Genomic DNA, 13,180 nt, shown 5'->3' on the forward strand with positions numbered 1-13,180 from the left:
TCTTCCTCCCCAACCGGTCAAGACAGATGGCCGTCCTCCACAGAGCTGGGTCTGTCTGACGTTCCTGCCTGTTATAGGGAAGGTTTTCGTTGCCACTGTACTCTACAGAGGAATTGTTGGGTCTATGTAAATCATAAATAAGTCATTGAGTGTGGTCTTTACCTACTCAACTTGTTGTAAATTGTCCTGAGATAACTTTTGTTATGATTTGACACTATAATTAAAATTGAATTGAATTGAATTGAATATTTTTATCCGTCCAATTCTGCAGGAAACAATCCACTTCCACATCAGACCACCGCAAACCATTCAGCAGCATCTTTTTAAATGTCCGTCGCGAGGAAAAGATGTATATAAATAGTCTCAGGACCGCCGTCAATGCTCTTGCTTGTACACGTGCACACGCTCATGCCAGTACATGTACGTGCTTTTCAGGGCACAGTACGAATGAACAGTGTGAGTGCGCCCTTCGTGTTAGCGGCTGTTAGCGACTGCCCGGAATATCTGTTATTTGTTCATACACAAAAAAAATCGTCTGGATGGCTTATTTGATGAATGTATTTGCCAAAAAAGACCCTGTGATGATTTTACACTAGAATTAAACTTTAACTGTAGATGATCTTAGCGCCATGTTGAAAAGCAAGTCACCCTCAGCTCTTTCTGACCACACCATCACTGCTGGGGTTGGTTGGATGTGATGTTGGTGAACCTATAACCACACCCAACAGTGATGCCACAGTGTTGTTTAGTACACCTGTACATCACTGCAGAAAGGTGAGAAGTTAAACCAATGTATGTCAACAAAGACACGATTTTCAGGGGGCATTAAGTGACTCTTTAAAACACTGATACTGAACTGTGATACAGTAAAAATAACACACTGGAATTTGTGATATATACTGCAATACTAGCACAGCTATGTTGATCTGTAGAACAGTATTTAACTTGGTATGTATGTAGCTACACTTGAAAACCCCAAATGAAGGGCACATGTAGTTGAGAGCATGCTACTTGCTGGTTCGCTGAGCAACATGACCAGCTGTAAGATAATACCAATTTATATCATCTTCAACCGCTTATCTGGGGTCGGGTCGCGGGGGCAGCAGCTTTAGCAGGGGACCCCAAACTTCCCTTTCCCGGGCCACATTAACCAGCTCTAACTAGACTTGTGAGGCTAGTGATTAACTCCAATACAATTATCTGCTGCAGTATTTTCTATTTATTGATAAACCGAACAGGGCAGAGAGCAGGGTTCTAGTGACAAAACAATTACAGTAAGTGTTTATGAAAGCATTAATACATGCTATACTGCACTTTAATACTTTCATTTTAATACTTTAATTTAACACTGTAGTTGCTTGTCATTTTAAACTGTTAAATGTAGGGAGCATGCAGTGAGGGTTACATGATTTGGGTGAGTGAACCATCTTTGCTTTACTGAGGGTGACTCATTCACATGGATGACACACATAATGACGGACACTTCAGAGAATAATAATGAGTAATAATAATAATAATAAGTTAAGCAACTGTTATATAACAAAATGTGTTGTGGGATCTTTTTGTTCAATTTTAAAAGGAGCAAACTCAGCATGCATAACGGGACTTCATATAATACTGGAAAAGTATATATGGGCATATTAGCTAACAAAAGTCAACATTTACGGCTGCCAATTGAGCTGTGATTAGGCACATTTATTGGCCAAAGTGAATACCAATATTGTACTTTGTGACCATGGTCAGCGTTTATACATTACCAGCTGGGACACTACACCTACCATGGAGCGGCTGGTTTATTTCAAGCTATGATATTATGAAACGTGCAGACAAATCTTCGGCTGGGGCCTAACAACAATGTCAATATGCTAGGGTTTGCAAATTCTCTGGCTTTGAGTAAGCACCAAAATACAGCCTACAACGTACAGAAGTTAGTACTCACCTTGACTGTCTTCTAAAACACCAAAGCATGAAGATGGAAAAAACCCATTCAGATGAAAATAAGAAAAGGAAATAAAGGGAACAGACACAAAGGTCAGAGTCCTTGCATGAAATTGAATGGAGATCAGATATCAGTACATTCGAAACACTTGGATATCTTTTTCAGGAGTAAAAATGCTCCCTTCTTCCTGGCAGTTAGAGGGTGACATTATAGAAAGCCAGAGTACAATGTCAGAAAAAACACTGATGACATAAAGCAACAAATTGTTTTGACACACAGAGTCAAAACTGTTCTTACCTGTAATATTAACTTAAAACATGTATGTAGTGGGAAATGTTTTTTAAAGTATGTTCCACTGTAGTTTGGAGTTTAAAAAGAATATATAATATTTGGAACATCTCAACAATACCACCTCTTGTTAAAAGAATACTTCACGGGTGGAAACATGAATCTGTATGGAAAGTGGGTCATATTATAGTCGAAATGTAACTACTGCAACTAATTTGGTGTCTTCAACTCCCATAATCCACCACAATGCATGGCTATATAGGCCACTCACTGCTCTACAAATTCGCCCATCAGAGGCATCACTATTTTGTGAACAATAAAAATAACTGATACACCAATGTTCAACATTACAAATTTGAAAAATTATGAACTGGTGTTTGTAGTTTCGCGAGAGCCCGTCTCTCTAACACTTCTTGCTTCAAAAGGACAAAGCAGAAAGTGTTAGATGTTGATACAGTTCTCTCCTATCTCTCCTATAATGAGGGAATGATGCACGACCATTCAAAAATATGACAGGGTTTCTAACGATTCAAAGCTTAATGCAAATTGGTGAAGTATTATATTATATTTTAATATTTTAAAACTTTGGGAAATATGCTCATTTACTGTCTTTCCAGGAAAGATCAATACCAGTCTCACGTTTGTGCGTAGCTCAAGACACTGAAAAACTTGATACAACATTGTTTTTTAAGAAAAAGTTACAGCACGTAACTTAGTTTTTTAACACTGATAACCACCTACAGAATAAAGAACAACTGAGGCAGCCTACTGTACCTACCAGGGCATTTGCTGTTTAGTAACAGTGAAGACTTAACCCATTGGGCTTATTTACTGTGGTATGTTGTAGAAAAATGCATTTGAGTTACTGCCATATATAAGACACTATTATCTGCACTTCAGTTTGGATGGTATTAGATAACATTGGTCACACCCAGTACAGTCTGAACACACACTGTAAACCCTGAACAGCTTTTAATACATGAAAAGTAGGCTCAACAAAAAAGTAGTAGTTAATCCAAATGGTGGTGGTTTTCAATTATTTACTCACTACAAAACGACAGCTACAATTGAGAAAGGCTCCCTGTAACAACAATACCAGTAGCCAGTGTGTGATATTGATGTAGACCATGTGTGAGAGATGATCTTACCTGCCTCTGTGGATTTGAGTCCAGTCCTGTTGTCTCCGCCTGGTTTGACTGGAGGCCAGAAGCCCTTCAGCTGCCCTGGTAGCTTCCCTTCAAGAGGATCCAGGGAGTGAGGCGGCTGGTTAACAGCGGCCCATGTATACAGCTGGTCATGCTGGGGAAACAAAACTCTTTTTAAATGCTTTATTTTTCAGTTACACTGATATTAGTGGTGAAAATATATCATATTGAATGCTTATTTTTTTTATCTCCTGTTAAGGTCTAAGGGTGACTTTGTGATTAATGATCTGAAACCCTGTGCTAGGAGTAGTGCCCACTGCTCTGTGGTATAAGTGCAGGTGGTGTTTCTTTTTTAATTCAGAAATTTGACTTGTAGAGTACTATGGCTTCGGTTTTGGTCTATAGAGTAAAATGGTTTTGCATTAGATGTGAACTGTCACATAGGGTAAACACAATAAAGACAATGACCTGATAGGATAACAGATAATTGATATGTGATTACGATATATGTAGCATCGTCTGTATTATTCTAATTAAATGTCTCAACCTGTACTGTTTGAAAATTAGTAATATATATATATATATATATATATATATATATATATATATATATATATATATATATACTTGTCAGGCAGACTGACTGACAGAATGCCATATCATGTTGCATTAGGGCAGAGGTTCCCAAACCTTTTCTGCAGGGCCCCCCATCTGTAGATAACATTTTTTCAAGTCCCCCCTCTCTTTTCTTTACTCACGTTTGGTGTAGATTCATCATCTAATTTACGTGCAGCAGTCCTTCCACAAACTAGTAGTGCAGAACCATGCATCATTTATATTGAGTGTCAACCAATGACTGAAACTTATTCCAGTCAACTCTGTAACTGTTGGAATAATTGTACATAAAGTAATCCCATATTTACTCCAATTATCTTTACATTTAAACTAACATTACTTGGTGTGTGTGTATAGCCAATTCGTGCTGAGTGGATGCAGGTCAAGGAAATCAGATAAGCATGACTGTTGAGGAGTCACCAAAAGGGGGGGTCTGTGAAAACACAGACCCTGCTCAACTGATTAATGACAAGACATGTTTTAAGGCTTCTTTAGAGTTGTAAAGTCATAAAGACTATGAATTTTCCATATGTCTTGAGTTGCAGCTATGTGACCCTCACCTTAAGAATGGTAATTCATTGTAAACATTGTAACCACACCATAAGCCAATAAAATCAAGGGTCCGGCAGAGATTACCTCAGAGCGGTAGGAGACTGTAGCTGAACACATCTCTGTCCGTTCTCCTTGCAAGTAAAATAACTCTTGTCTTTCTCTCTTTTGTTAAGTTTTGGGTGTTTTAGGTTGCTTAAACCTGACATTTATTTGGTCCTTCGAGCCGGATACCAACACGCCTAAAGGATTCCAGCGGGTGTGGGGGACTCCAGGAAAGACCGTGGCCACGGCAGACTCCATAGAGTGAGTCTTTTAAGATCCTTTTCCAGGACTGGAAATCAGCTCACCCGCTGGGATCCGACGGCTGACGGTAATCCGTGAAGGGGAAAGACAACAGTGGTGCCACAGTGGTGAGTGAAGTTTCACTTAAAAAGATGACGAATGACTGAGGATCATTGCGTGTATAAAGCCCTGACAATTCTAGACACTATCAGGTAAAAGCGATCACTTAAATCCCGTAGAGGCAACGGAGGTCCGCAAAAAAATATTTAAAACTAAAAATAAAAATAAAAAATGATAATAAATGAAAATTAAAAACTCCGTGTAAAGGACGGCGGGTTCCTGTGATGCTAAACCCACTGGGAGACAGAGACCCGAAAGCTCTGTGTAAAAGGACAAGTGGGGTCCGGACGTCTTAAAAGTTCAGAAGAAAAAACCGGTAAAATTGTGTGAATGAAAGTTTGATTGTGAGTGTGATTGGAGATCAAAATACCACTAGGTATTTTACCTCATGCAAAACAGTAGGAATACAAGTAGCGAGCCTATTGTGGATGCAAAGGCAAGAATTCTCCACTCGGAAGAGTTGAAGTGAGAGTTACCACAAAAGGTAGTTTAATCGCTACCCTACTGATTAAAACCAGTTTTTAGAACACCCTATGTGTTAACAGGACTGGACCAAAATCTCGAAAAGGGGGAAACAAAATCGAACTAAAAGATGAACTGTTAATTAAAGATTGGAATGTTATAGAAAAAACAGGATCCTGATAAAATTAAATAAATAAATGGATAAAACAGTAAAAATTTGAAGGCCGAAAAATAACTGCACTACAAGATGCAATTAAAAAAAAAAAAAAAAGACCAAAAAGAATCCCATAAAGATGAAACAAGAAGGGTATGAAGATACGGAGTATTGGATGAAGGCTGTGGAAAAAAGAAAAAGTAAAAGACAGATACTTGAAAGTGTAGAGAAAGCTAAAGCAAAAGAGGTGCTGTTTTATAAGAAGAAAGGATGATGAGACAGGACCAGTGACAGGAAGAAAGGAGAGACATAGAGATGAGGAAAGTGAAGAAAAAGGAGCTGCTGCAAAGCCAGTGGTTGCTGCAGGGCCAAAGGTCGTAGTGCAGGGATTATGTTAGTATTTTCTTTCAGGACAGGAAGAGGAGATCTACTACCAAGTAGGTAGGGGTAGAGGAGGTTTCAGAGAGAGCGAAATAGACAGGGACACAGGAGAAGTGCTGTTAAATGATCAGGACCTGCTCTCTATGCATAGTATAAGACCAGAGGTCATTTTGTATGTGAACGGTAAACCTTTTACCTTTTTATGTGACATAGGTGCCTGCAGGACTACCTGCAGATAACTAATAGATAGATGAATAGATAGATAAATAAATAGATAGATAGATAACTTTATTTATCCCAGAGGGGAAATAAGGTCATTGTAGCAGCGGTACAAAACAATCAGAAGTAACATAAATAAAAAAATAATAATAAAGAATGAATAAAATACAATATAAAATACAAAATATAAACTATAATAAGAGTACTGTATCGCAGATACATACTATATTACAATATACTATGTGGATACCAGGGTTTAAAACAAATCAAACAAGTGTCACTGTGAGATCTGCCAGTGGAAAGCTGACTGCCAGAGACATAACCCTTGTGGATAAGAGACCCAGATCCACCTGGACTGTCTTGTCAGCTATCCATCTTAATGTTTCCAGAATGTCCAGTCAACCTTTTGGGCAGAGACACTTGTTGTTGTAAGGACTAGCACGAATACCTACACCTGGATCAGATAGAGAATACGAAGCTAAACTAGGGAAAGACACTCCTGCTAAAATCCCTGTAACGTATTTGTATGGAGATTCAGAAAGTACAGCAGTCTGGTGAAAATTCCAAGCTGTATCGGATGTGGACCCCACCTCACATCTCCCTATATGAAATTAAAAATCAACAATGGAAAGATTTGGGTAAAATAGTGCAAATGGGGGAGAGTGCAACAGACGGGGTTGCCACATCAGTGAACACGTGGTACAGATAAAATACAGGTATGACCAGAAAAGCATTGTTTTGGCCAGTCCAAGTACAGGGAGGTACTCATCTGGACAGAAGAGCTCATTGAAACATTATGTTAGTGGAAAATGAGGAAGAACTGCTAAAAAAGTGTTCCAGATAAATTATGGTCTAAAGGACCAACTGATGTGGGACAAGTAAAAGGAGCATAATCAGTGCAAATAAGACCTAAAACTGAGTACAGACCATGTGTGAGACAATATCCATTAAAACAGGATGCACAAGAGGGAATAAAACCTGTAATTGAGGATTTAATTGCTGCAGGAGTAATAATTATATGCGAAGACTCCCCCTGCAACACTCCTATTTTTCCAGCGCATGGTGCAAGATTTACAAGCAGTAAATAATGCTGTAATTCAAAGAGCTCCGTGTGTTCCTGACCCTCATACGCTGCTAAATACTTTAAGACCAGATGCAAAAGTGTTCACTGTAGTAGATATCAGTAAAATATTCTTTTTGGTGCCAGTAGAAAAAAATTAAATTAAAAAAAAAAGGTCAATTCTGGTTCGCCTTCACCTTTGGGGGGAAAAGATACACATATACCAGACTTTCCCAAGACTGAGGGACCAACTATTTACTCTCAAGTGATGAGTGCAAGTATGGCTAAATTCCAACCTCCAGGGGGAAGCCAAGTGCTCCTGTATGTAAATTATATTTTACTAGCCTCCCCTGATATGGAGATATGTAAAAAGACACTATAGCACTCCTAAAATATTTAGCTGAAGAAGGTCACAAAGCAAGTAAAGAACAAGCTGCAGATGTGCAAAGAACAGATAAAATACTTGGGACACAATCTTAGTGCAGGAGGACGAACAATAGTGGAAGACAGAAGAAACTGCAATCCTCCAAGCTCCCAAACTAGTGACTGAAAAAATAGATGATGTCATTTTTAGGATTGACAAATTATTGTAGAACTTGGGTGCCTAACTATGCAGAAATAACTGCACCTTTGAGTAAATTAATGTATGAAGAAGATCTAAAAATGACATCCCCATTATGCTGGAATGCAGAGGCTGAAGAAGCATTCTGTAAAATAAAACAAGTTTTGGTATCTAGCACAGCACTAGCATTACCAGATTATGGGAAACCTTTTGTTCAAATGGTAGATTGCAAAGGATATTTTGTGACCTCTGTATTATCTCAACAACATGGAGACAAATCACCGGCTAGACATCTGTCTTGCATGTCTACTTTGCTGTCACAACACCATCTGACCATTGAAAGATGTACAACTCTGAATCCTGCTACGTTGTTACCCCTCCTAGAGGATTGTGTACAACATGATTGCCAGGAACTAGCAAAACAGACAGCTAAAGCAGAGCCAATCTGAGAGACCAACCATTACAAACAGGAGGAGTGATATTTGTAGATGGTTACCCTAAAAAGAATGAACTACATAAAACCCTGACAGGAGATGCAGTTGTAACTCATACGACGGTGCTAAAAGCAGAACAACTGCCATCATATTATTCAGCACAGGCTGCTGAATAAATAGCCCTAATTGAAGCATGTAAATTAATGAAAAACAAAGAAGTAACTATCTATACTGATAGTCAATATACATATGCTACAGTTAATACTTTTGTACAATATTGGAAGAACAGAGGCATGATAACCTCAACAGGGATCTAGTAACACATGTTGAACTTTTGACAAATCTATTGCAAGCGGTGCAACTTCCAAAAGCATTAGCAATATGTAAATGTGCAGCACATACGTCTTGCACAGATAGTGTTTCCCTAAGAAATGCATTTGCAGACGAAACAGCAAAAGCGTCAGCAACAGGTGACACAACTGTGTTGACAGTGCAATAATGCACAACTCTAGATCAAACTACTTTAAAATAAATGTGAGAACAAACTAAAGGAGAAGTTTGGATAAGAAATGGAGCAAAACTACAAGGCAACATGTATATGACTAGAATACAAACCTATCCTACCAAGAAACTTGTATAAATGGGCGGCAATATTGAGCCATGGGTTAACACATGTCTCAACAGGAGGGATGGTAGGACAGATACACCAACCTATGGATTCAAGTCTTATTTAAAATAAAATTTAAAAAAAGAAATTCTGTAGAGCATGTCTGACGAGTGCCAGGCACAATCCACAAGGTAATCTAAGACCGCGTAGAAGAACGTTTCCTACACCTAAATATCCATTCCAAATAATCCACATGGATTTTATAGAATTAAACCAAAGTGAAGGAAAAAGTGGGAAAAAGTAGTCCATTCATAATAGATGCTTTGACAAGACATTATTCCCAGGTAAAGGATACCTGAGAAAATCTATAGTGATAATGGAACTCATGTTGTAAACCAGATAGTAAAAAATATAATATAATATAATGTTTTATATTGATCTGAAGAATCATTGTGCTTACCAACCACAAAGTGCTGGCCTAGTAGAAATAATGAACGGAACTATTAAATAGATTAAAGAAGTGCATTGAAGAAAAGACATGGACGCAATGTTTGGATTTAGTAAACTTATACATAAATATCACCTGTACTTTTTAAATTGATACCTTATGAAATGTTCTTTGAAAAACCATATAGACTACCCCAATTAAAAAAAAATTAATTAATGGGAAACGGATGATGAGGCTAAATTAGCTGATTAGATGAGGTCCATGTTGGAAAAACAAAAACAGAAACAAACTAATGAAAAACCTTTCCGTCCCCCAGCAGGAACTCCACCTAGGAACTGGGAGACTGGGTTTAATAAGAATCATAAAAAGAAACATTGGTATTCACCTAAGTGTGAAGGGTAGTATCAGGTATTGCTAACAACTCCCACAGCAGTAAAGATAGCAGAATGATTAACATGGATCCATCTAACACATTGCAAAAAGGTCATTTCGGTTAAAGACTCCGTTAGGGGAGGTGAGCAAAATCTGATAATAGGGTGGATTCAGACGTGTAGAGGCTGGATAGACCCGAAAGTCAGTGAAGCGTTTATAAGACACCAAACCAAGTAGAGGAGATTTGGCCAAAATGATCCAAAGATTGTTAGGAGATGCCATTTATTGCTGAGTGACATCTAACTGTTTAATAATAATGATCCTTTGTTCCTAATAAGTCTATGCATGTATAAATGTAGTGAACAAGGACTTTTTGCATTTGGAGAACCTACAGTAGCGTATACTCCAGATGAATGGTTCCAGGCGGCAACAGAGGGTATCTGGACATAATACCAATTGGTTATTAATGGTTGAACAAGCTGCTAACATGTCTAAACAGAATTGTGTAGCATGTATGAGTCCTAGACCCCTTTTACAAATATTCCCAGCTATAATTATCTAAATATGTGTAGCTGACATAATGAATAACACAAATCCTAGGGAAAATTGTAGATACTGGGATTCTATTTTCCCAATCACTGCGATCGACCTTAAGAAAGTAATGTTTTCTAGAAAAGTAGCACCAGGCAACTTTACATGTATAAACATGACAGAAGGAGAAAAACGACTAGGCAATCTCTCAAATGAATGGTGTGAAGTAATTGTGCCCGTAGATGGACAATATAAACCTGTGTCACGGAGCGACATCTGGTGGTGCAGTGGTGACGAGAGATTGTTTGATAAATTACCGAGATGTGACGGGATACTGTGCTCTCATAACATTGCTCTTGCCAATATCTATTCATCCTATGTCTGCTGCAGATTTAGCAGCTACTCGATCCAACGAAATGCCTGAACAGTGGCAACGTGTGAAAAGATCTGCAAAATGGATAGATGTAAGAGATCCAACATACGTTGATGATATAGGTGTTCCACGAGGGGTGCAAGAGGAATATAAAGAAGCCGATCAGATATCTAATGGTTTTGAATCTATTTTTTGCTTGTGTTGTACAGTTAACAAGAACGTTGACAGAATCAATTACATCCACTACAATGTACAAAAGCTAGGTAATTGGACACAAAGTGGGTTCGAAGCAGTTCATGATCAATTAGCTGCAACTTCCCTCATGTCATAGCCCTGGACATGCTATTGGCCGAGGAAGGAGGGGTATGTGCAATGTTCGGTGAACAGTGCTGCACTTAAATCCCTAACGACACTGCTGCTGATGGCAGCCTCACCAAGGCCGTAGCAGGGCTCCGTACTCTCAACAGTAAGATGAAGAAGCATTCTGGAGTCTATACCACTATGTGGGACTCCTGGATGGATGCGTTTGGGAAGGAAAGAACTTTGGTGTCCTCTGTCCTAGTCTCAATAGCAGTTTTTGCTGCAGTTTTAACCTTGTGTGGATGTGGTTGTGTTTCCTGTATGTGTGCTTTGCTTAACCATCTCATTACTACAGCTATTTCACCCATGGAGAACAAAATGGAGCAGCTGTATCCTTTGCTTGACAGCGATCCCCGAAGTGATGATGAAAGCAAAGATGACGACAACCAGGAAACTCCTTTTGATTTGACGGAACTGTGTCTTGATCCAACCGACTATGACTCTGACATGTATTAAGAAACTTCTGAGTGTAAATGTATTTGTGCTCATGAAAATGATCTTACAGCTGAAAATCAAACACGTGGCTGACTGAAAGTGATGTGAGAATTTGAGCAAATATGTGATAAACAGGAGGGAAATGTTGGAATAATTGTACATAAAGTAATCCCATATTTACTCCAATTATCTTTACATTTAAACTAACATTACTTGGTGTGTGTGTATAGCCAATTCGTGCTGAGTGGATGCAGGTCAAGGAAATCAGATAAGCATGACTGTTGAGGAGTCACCAAAAGGGGGGGTCTGTGAAAACACAGACCCTGCTCAACTGATTAATGACAAGACATGTTTTAAGGCTTCTTTAGAGTTGTAAAGTCATAAAGACTATGAATTTTCCATATGTCTTGAGTTGCAGCTATGTGACCCTCACCTTAAGAATGGTAATTCATTGTAAACATTGTAACCACACCATAAGCCAATAAAATCAAGGGTCCGGCAGAGATTACCTCAGAGCGGTAGGAGACTGTAGCTGAACACATCTCTGTCCGTTCTCCTTGCAAGTAAAATAACTCTTGTCTTTCTCTCTTTTGTTAAGTTTTGGGTGTTTTAGGTTGCTTAAACCTGACAGTAACCATAATAGCAAAGAACTGGATCGGGGCCAGAGATGCTAATACATGAGATGGAATCAGGATTCATATTGACTTCCAGATGTTCTGGAAATGATACATTTGCGTGGTAGAAAACAAACAAATGCAACTTATAGGTATGAAAACTGAATCTGTACCTTGATTTTTAAAATACTGACGGATGTAAAATATAAATTTGAACTGAGACTGGAAATGAGCCAATCTCATTACATCCCACATCATTTTGCAGTCAGTTGGATCAAGTTGCTTTTGTGGCAACATGCTTCTTTGCTAATGCACTGATGGGTAAGAGAATTCACATATTTGCTTGCGGTCTTCCAAGGCTACAACCACTACTGGTCAAGACAAAGATTGACACCTCTGTGGTGAGTAAAATACCCCTTTTGCAGGTCACAGTACGAACAAATTGATGATGATGGTTTAAATCCAAACATGAAAAAAAGCGAATTCACAAATTGAATGATAATACATTTTTGACATTGCGTAATTATGCAATATTTAAAATGCTTATAACGTTTAAAACCAAACCCTCTATCATTGTGAAACATGGACTCTATAAAAAATGGGCGTAGCATACCCGTTAAGGTCCGTTCTCTCAACTTAATCCAATCGTCCTCACCTACAGGATTCTCCATCTTGTCGGACTTTGACTCAGCCTCATTTCCTCTTACCAAAAAAGGGCATTTATATGACGTTGGGGGGGAGGGAGATACGTCCATCTGGCTGACGTTTACCTCCAAGGGGAAGTGAGGGCCAGAGGCTAGCTGTCACTCAAGAGGCCACCTAGTGGACACTCAGATAACTGTAGTTTTTGGCACTTCCTTAGTGGATCAACCAGGAAGTCACTGTGGTGGGAGCTTGGTGTGAAGAGGCCTCCATTTACAACACATATATAAACAACTCAACAACAAACATAATCTAACTACAAAGTTGGGGAAAGGTGTATAAAGTGTGACTACATACGTCAAACTTGGCTGATGCTGTGGAGGTGATGTGGGTGGTGCTGCCTCCCAGCTGCTCTCTGAAGCAGTCAGTGAAAGGCAACAGCAGACCCATGGCTAAGATTCTGGAGCAGAGCCTCTCAGCCTCCTCCGACTCCTCCTGCTGCTGCTGCAGGAACAGCTTCTCCAGAAGAGTTCGACCTGGACAGACAGCAACGAAAACAAGGCTCATGACTGTATGTAAGAACCT

General features: G+C 39.0%; 1 protein-coding gene across 1 annotated transcript in view; it reads right to left on the minus strand.

Annotated features, from left to right (window-relative positions):
• The window catches only part of fmn2b (formin 2b), a gene marked incomplete at both ends in the record, with an annotated part of 61,313 nt that overhangs the window by 41,830 nt on the left and 6,303 nt on the right, over window positions 1-13,180 (minus strand). The window contains 2 exons of the mRNA XM_083933397.1: window positions 3,376-3,526; window positions 12,953-13,131. Of these exons, the coding sequence (XP_083789523.1) occupies window positions 3,376-3,526; window positions 12,953-13,131 (330 nt within the window). The remainder of the gene's footprint in view (window positions 1-3,375; window positions 3,527-12,952; window positions 13,132-13,180) is intronic.

The sequence above is a fragment of the Echiichthys vipera genome, assembly GCF_963691815.1.
Source record: "Echiichthys vipera genome assembly, chromosome: 18".
Taxonomy (NCBI): domain Eukaryota; kingdom Metazoa; phylum Chordata; class Actinopteri; order Perciformes; family Trachinidae; genus Echiichthys; species Echiichthys vipera.